The sequence below is a fragment of the Oncorhynchus clarkii genome, chromosome 7 (assembly GCF_045791955.1).
Source record: "Oncorhynchus clarkii lewisi isolate Uvic-CL-2024 chromosome 7, UVic_Ocla_1.0, whole genome shotgun sequence".
In the NCBI taxonomy this organism is placed as follows: Eukaryota; Metazoa; Chordata; class Actinopteri; order Salmoniformes; family Salmonidae; genus Oncorhynchus; species Oncorhynchus clarkii.
In genome coordinates, this window is record NC_092153.1 from 3,679,254 (window position 1) to 3,686,416 (window position 7,163).

At 49.6% G+C, this 7,163-nt stretch overlaps 1 protein-coding gene across 1 annotated transcript in view; it reads left to right on the forward strand.

The window, feature by feature from the left end:
- LOC139414034 (C5a anaphylatoxin chemotactic receptor 1-like) overlaps window positions 1-6,870 on the forward strand; it is a 10,772-nt gene extending 3,902 nt beyond the window's left edge. The window contains exons 2-3 of the mRNA XM_071161910.1: window positions 1,276-1,469; window positions 4,178-6,870. Of these exons, the coding sequence (XP_071018011.1) occupies window positions 1,323-1,469; window positions 4,178-5,149 (1,119 nt within the window). The 5' untranslated portion in view covers window positions 1,276-1,322 and the 3' untranslated portion in view covers window positions 5,150-6,870. The remainder of the gene's footprint in view (window positions 1-1,275; window positions 1,470-4,177) is intronic.
- The last annotated feature ends 293 nt before the right edge of the window (window positions 6,871-7,163 follow it).

Here is a 7,163-nt window from a genome sequence, read left to right on the forward strand (position 1 = left end):
TAGTCTGTCTCCTCACTGTAGTCTAGCTAGTCTGTCTCCACACTGTAGTCTAGCTAGTCTGTCTCCTCACTGTGGTCTAGCTAGTCTGTCTCCTCACTGTAGTCTAGCTAGTCTGTCTCCTCACTGTAGTCTAGCTAGTGTGTCTCCTCACTGTAGTCTAGCTAGTCTGTCTCCTCACTGTAGTCTAGCTAGTCTGTCTCCTCACTGTAGTCTAGCTAGTCTGTCTCCTCACTGTAGTCTAGCTAGCCTGTCTCCTCGATGTAGTCTAGCTAGTCTGTCTCCTCACTGTAGTCTGGCTAGTCTGTCTCCTCACTGTAGTCTAGCTAGTCTGTCTCCACACTGTGGTCTAGCTAGTCTGTCTCCTCACTGTAGTCTAGCTAGTCTGTCTCCTCACTGTAGTCTAGCTAGTCTGTCTCCTCACTGTAGTCTAGCTAGCCTGTCTCCTCGATGTAGTCTAGCTAGTCTGTCTCCTCACTGTAGTCTGGCTAGTCTGTCTCCTCACTGTAGTCTAGCTAGTCTGTTTCCACACTGTGGTCTAGCTAGTCTGTCTTCTCACTGTAGTCTAGCTAGTCTGTCTCCTCACTGTAGTCTAGCTAGTCTGTCTCCTCACTGTGGTCTAGCTAGTCTGTCTCCTCACTGTAGTCTAGCTAGTCTGTCTCCTCACTGTAGTCTAGCTAGTCTGTCTCCTCACTGTAGTCTAGCTAGTCTGTCTCCACAGGTCTCCTCACTGTAGTCTAGCTAGTCTGTCTCCTCACTGTAGTCTAGCTAGTCTGTCTCCTCACTGTAGTCTAGCTAGTTTGTCTTCTCACTGTAGTCTAGCTAGTCTGTCTCCACACTGTAGTCTAGCTAGTCTGTCTCCTCAATGTAGTCTAGCTAGTCTGTCTCCTCACTGTAGTCTAGCTAGTCTGTCTCCACAGGTCTCCTCACTGTAGTCTAGCTAGTCTGTCTCCTGACTGTAGTCTAGCTAGTCTGTCTCCTCACTGTAGTCTAGCTAGTCTGTCTCCTCACTGTAGTCTAGCTAGTCTGTCTCCTCACTGTAGCTTAGCTAGTCTGTCTCCTCACTGTAGTCTAGCTAGTCTGTCTCCTCACTGTAGTTTAGCTAGTCTGTCTCCACACTAACATATATCTCCATACTGTCTGTCTCCACACCAACATATATCTCCATACTGTCTGTCTCCTCACTGTAGTCTAGCTAGTCTGTCTCCACACTAACATATATCTCCATACTGTCTGTCTCCACACTAACATATATCTCCATACTGTCTGTCTCCACAGGTCTCCTCACTGCAGCTCCAGGCCTATATCTTCCTATCTGAGCCACTATGAACCTTGTGAACAGCAGCCAGTGGTTCCTGACCCAGCCGTCTCCCAGCCCAGCAGGACCCAGTAAAGGACTGGGCTGTAGTAATACCTGGCAGGCAGAGACAGGCCGCATCACTCAGATGATAATCACTGTGCTCATCTTCCTGGTGAGTCTCTAGTCTAGACAATCATTATAGTTCAGTCTACATCAATACAGGTACTGCTGTGCAGGTTTTTCGTTCCAGCGCACTTAATTCAATCGGCTTTAATCGAGACCATGCCATGTTGAATCAGGGGGGTTCGTGTTGGGCTGGAACAAGACCATGTTGAATCAGGGGGGTTAGTGTTGGGCTGGAACAAGACCATGTTGAATCAGGGGGGTTAGTGTTGGGCTGGAACAAAACCATGCCATGTTGAATCAGGAGGGTTAGTGTTGGGCTGGAACAAAACCATGCCATGTTGAATCAGGGGGTTAGTGTTGGGCTGGAACAAAACCATGTTGAATCGGAGGGGTAGTGTTGGGCTGGAACAAGACCATGTTGAATCAGGGGGGTTAGTGCTGGGCTGGAACAAGACCATGTTGAATCAGGGGAGTTAGTGTTGGGCTGGAACAAGACCATGTTGAATCAGGGGGGTTAGTGTTGGGCTGGAACAAAACCATGCCATGTTGAATCAGGAGGGTTAGTGTTGGGCTGGAAGAAAAACAATGTTGAATCAGGGGGGTTAGTGTTGGGCTGGAACAAAACCATGCCATGTTGAATCAGGGGGGTTAGTGTTGGGCTGGAACAAGACCATGTTGAATCAGGGGGGTTAGTGTTGGGCTGGAACAAAACCATGCCATGTTGAATCAGGGGGGTTAGTGTTGGGCTGGAACAAGACCATGCCATGTTGAATCAGGGGGGTTAGTGTTGGGCTGGAACAAGACCATGCCATGTTGAATCAGGGGGGTTAGTGTTGGGCTGGAACAAAACCATGCCATGTTGAATCAGGAGGGTTAGTGTTGGGCTGGAACAAGACCATGCCATGTTGAATCAGGGGGTTAGTGTTGGGCTGGAACAAGACCATGTTGAATCAGGAGGGTTAGTGTTGGGCTGGAACAAAACCATGTTGAATCAGGGGGGTTAGTGTTGGGCTGGAACAAGACCATGCCATGTTGAATCAGGGGGGTTAGTGTTGGGCTGGAACAAAACCATGCCATGTTGAATCAGGGGGGGTTAGTGTTGGGCTGGAACAAGACCATGTTGAATCAGGAGGGTTAGTGTTGGGCTGGAACAAAACCATGTTGAATCAGGGGGGTTAGTGTTGGGCTGGAACAAGACCATGCCATGTTGAATCAGGGGGGTTAGTGTTGGGCTGGAACAAAACCATGCCATGTTGAATCAGGGGGGTTAGTGTTGGGCTGGAACAAGACCATGTTGAATCAGGGGGGTTAGTGTTGGGCTGGAACAAAACCATGCCATGTTGAATCAGGGGGGTTAGTGTTGGGCTGGAACAAAACCATGCCATGTTGAATCAGGGGGGTTAGTGTTGGGCTGGAACAAAACCATGCCATGTTGAATCAGGGGGTTAGTGTTGGGCTGGAACAAAACCATGTTGAATCAGGGGGGTTAGTGTTGGGCTGGAACAAGACCATGTTGAATCAGGGGGGTTAGTGTTGGGCTGGAACAAGACCATGTTGAATCAGGGGGGTTAGTGTTGGGCTGGAACAAAACCATGTTGAAACAGGGGGGTTAGTGTTGGGCTGGAACAAAACCATGTTGAATCAAGGGGGGTAGTGTTGGGCTGGAACAAAACCATGCCATGTTGAATCAGGGGGGTTACTGTTGGGCTGGAACAAAACCATGTTGAAACAGGGGGGTTAATGTTGGGCTGGAACAAGACCATGTTGAATCAGGGGGGTTAGTGTTGGGCTGGAACAAGACCATGTTGAATCAGGGGGGTTAGTGTTGGGCTGGAACAAGACCATGTTGAATCAGGGGGGTTAGTGCTGGGCTGGAACAAGACCATGTTGAATCAGGGGGGTTAGTGTTGGGCTGGAACAAGACCATGTTGAATCAGGGGGGTTAGTGTTGGGCTGGAACAAGACCATGTTGAATCAGGGGGGTTAGTGCTGGGCTGGAACAAGACCATGTTGAATCAGGGGGGGTAGTGTTGGGCTGGAACAAGACCATGTTGAATCAGGGGGGTTAGTGCTGGGCTGGAACAAAACCATGTTGAAACAGGGGGGTTAGTGTTGGGCTGTAACAAAACCATGTTGAATCAAGGGGGGTAGTGTTGGGCTGGAACAAAACCATGCCATGTTGAATCAGGGGGGTTAGTGTTGGGCTGGAACAAAACCATGTTGAAACAGGGGGGTTAATGTTGGGCTGGAACAAGACCATGTTGAATCAGGGGGGTTAGTGTTGGGCTGGAACAAGACCATGTTGAATCAGGGGGGTTAGTGTTGGGCTGGAACAAGACCATGTTGAATCAGGGGGGTTAGTGCTGGGCTGGAACAAGACCATGTTGAATCAGGGGGGTTAGTGTTGGGCTGGAACAAGACCATGTTGAATCAGGGGGGTTAGTGCTGGGCTGGAACAAGACCATGTTGAATCAGGGGGGGTAGTGTTGGGCTGGAACAAGACCATGTTGAATCAAGGGGGTTAGTGTTGGGCTGGAACAAAACCATGTTGAATCAGGGGGGGTTAGTGTTGGGCTGGAACAAGACCATGTTGAATCAAGGGGGGTAGTGTTGGGCTGGAACAAGACCATGTTGAATCAGGGGGGGTTAGTGTTGGGCTGGAACAAAACCATTCCCACTTGGCATAACTCCAGATCTTGAGGTTCCTGCAGTGTCTTCTGATTTATGACATCACTTCCTCTTCTCTGTCCCCAGGTGGGCGTGTCCTTGAACACCCTAGTGGTGTATGCGTTGGCCTGGCGTGGGCGTGGCCGCCTGACGAGGCGTGGCAGTTTGGGCCAAGGGGAGACGCGCGGCGCCAGCAGCTTCCGTGTCTACGTCGTGAACCTGGCGCTGGCTGACCTGGTCCTCCTCCTCCGCACCCCTCTGATGCTGGCGTACCTGGCCCACAGCTGTAGCTGGCCCGTGGGGAAACTGGCCTGTCGCCTGGTGGTATTCCTGAGAGGCTTGGGACTATACGCCGCAGCCTTCCTGCTGTGTGCCGTGGCTGTGGAGAGATGTCTGTGTCTCCTCAGGCCGGTCTGGTCCAGTCTGAAGCGTCCTCGCTGGGCAGTTCCCCTGGTGTGTGGTCTCCTCTGGGGGCTGGCTGCTGCCCTGGCTACCCCTTACCTCCACACTGCCGACCTGCTGGAGATCAACGGTACTACCCAGTGTCTGGAGAGCCTGGGGTACAGCACGGGGCTGTTTGTGACCGAGACGGTGGCCGGGTTCCTCCTGCCGCTAACGGTGTTCCTGGTGAGTAACGTAGCCGTGCTGTGGACCGCCAGGCAGGCAGGGGTCTCCGGACCGACCTCTCCATCCTCCTCTTCTTCCTCTTCGGCGACTGCGAGACAGATGGCCAGGCTGTACCGGGTCCTCTTCCTCACCATGCTCCTCTTCCTCTCCTGCTGGGTCCCCTACTTTACCTGCCGCTTCCTGCGGGCGCTGGCTGCAGGGCGGCCTGACCGGACGGGGCTCTACCGGGCGTCGTTCACGGGGGCATACGTCTCTCTGTTCCTGGTGTACCTGAAGAGCTCCCTGAACCCTGTCCTCTACGTGTTCGCCGCCCGAGGCCTGGGGCGAACCGTCCGCGCCTCGCTCCCCTCCACCATCGAGAGAGTCTTCAATGATGACTATTCTGACTCCAGGAGTAGACGGACCATAAGGAGGGAGGATTCACAGATCTAGTGCCCTAAAAAGCCCTGTTAGGGACCGTACATATGGGAGATTCACAGATCTAGTGCCCTAAAAAGCCTTGTTAGGGACCGTTCATATGGGAGATTCACAGATCTAGTGCCCTAAAAAGCCCTGTTATGGGGACCGTACATATGGGAGATTCACAGATCTAGTGCCCTAAAAAGCCCTATTAGGGACCGTACATATTGGAGATTCACAGATCTAGTGCTCCAGAATCCTGTTAAAGACCTTGCATGTTTTACTAGCAGACTGTAGAGATCCATTGTGATTGCTGGCCAACATGAACTCAGACGTTACAGGCTTACTTCAGCGCTGTCTGGACTGCATTATCTTAGGCTTGGTGACAGGCTTGCTTCAGCCCTGTGTGGACTACATGGACTGCATTATTATAACTATAGGCATTATCTTAGGCTGGGTGACAGTCTTGCTTCAGCCCTGTCTGGTCTACATTATCAGGACTATATTGCATTATCTTAGGCTGGGTGACAGGCTTGCTTCCGCCCTGTCTGGTCTACATTTTTAGTACTATAAGCATTATCTTACGCTGGGTGACAGGCTTGCTTCAGCCCTGTGTGGACTACATGGACTGCATTATTATAACTATAGGCATTATCTTAGGCTGGGTGACAGTCTTGCTTCAGCCCTGTCTGGACTACATTATCAGGACTATATTGCATTATCTTAGGCTGGGTGACAGGCTTGCTTCAGCCCAATGACGTCATCAGACCTGGGCTTTCTGGGATTTAGCCCCGAGTCTTGGTGTAAAAGTAGGGGTGTTAACCCCGGTGTCCTGGCTAAATTCCCAATCTGGCCCTCAAACCATCAGTCACCTAATAATCCCCAGTTAACAATTGGTTCATTCATCCCCCTCCTCCTCTCCCCTGTAACTATTCCCCAGGTCGTTGCTGCAAATGAGAACGTGTTCTCAGTCAACTGTCCTGGTAAAATAACAGATAAATAAATACAAATAAATAAATAAATAAACAAACAAGCTCGGCTACACTGCATTACACACTGCAACGAACTCTCCAATCATGAGCCCTGTCCTGGCCTGCCTCTTCAGCGATGCCTAAAACCACCATTTCTGTGTACGGTGGCACTTTAGGAGGCCCGAGTCACAGTGGTTTCTCAAAGTCATTTTTGATTCGCCAAAAAAAAGCATGGAACAAATGAGCCACGTTGGGCAGAACCAAGCATGACCTAGCGAGATCCTATTGGCTCGTTCTATTTATTATCTGCATATTTCTGTTAGGGAACGCCTCCTCTGTGAAGTGCGCATGTGCAATAAATGAATTCGCCTTTACACTCCGAAAACAACGCGATTAAAAATTAAAACATTTGCAAAGGTTAAAGACTACAAACATTTGTCCACTTTTTTCATAACATATTCTAGTTTTGGGAACATAAAACTTTATTGAAAATGTTGGCCAAAATCCATCTCGTTCCGCCTTCTCCCATTTGCCCTCCAGTGGGCTTCCTCTCAGTCCCACATGGAAACGCCAAGCAGATGCTTCACTTCTAAAAACCCACGGAAATATCTATAACAATATATATTGTTCTGTGGCCGAAAAAAAGGAGAAAGATAACAAGAGCAAGGTCAACTTTGTCAGCGTGTTATTAATATAGGCCACAATGATGATGTTATTCAGAGTTATTGACCTCACAGTAAACCAGATTCGAGTCATTTACAATTCAACATGTTGATTCAAAAGCTGCACTGACAGATCAGATCAAATCAAATTTTATTTGTCACATACACATGGTTAGCAGATGTTAATGCGAGTGTAGCGAAATGCTTGTGCTTCTAGTTCCGACAGATAACGTTAAACTAACGTCAGGGAGTACCCAGTCTAGCTATAACGTTAAACTAACTAATCTAGCTATAACGTTAAACTAACTAACGTCAGGGACTACCCAGTCTAGCTATAACGTTAAACTAACTAACGTCAGGGACTACCCAGTCTAGCTATAACGTTAAACTAACTAACGTGAGGGACTACCCAGT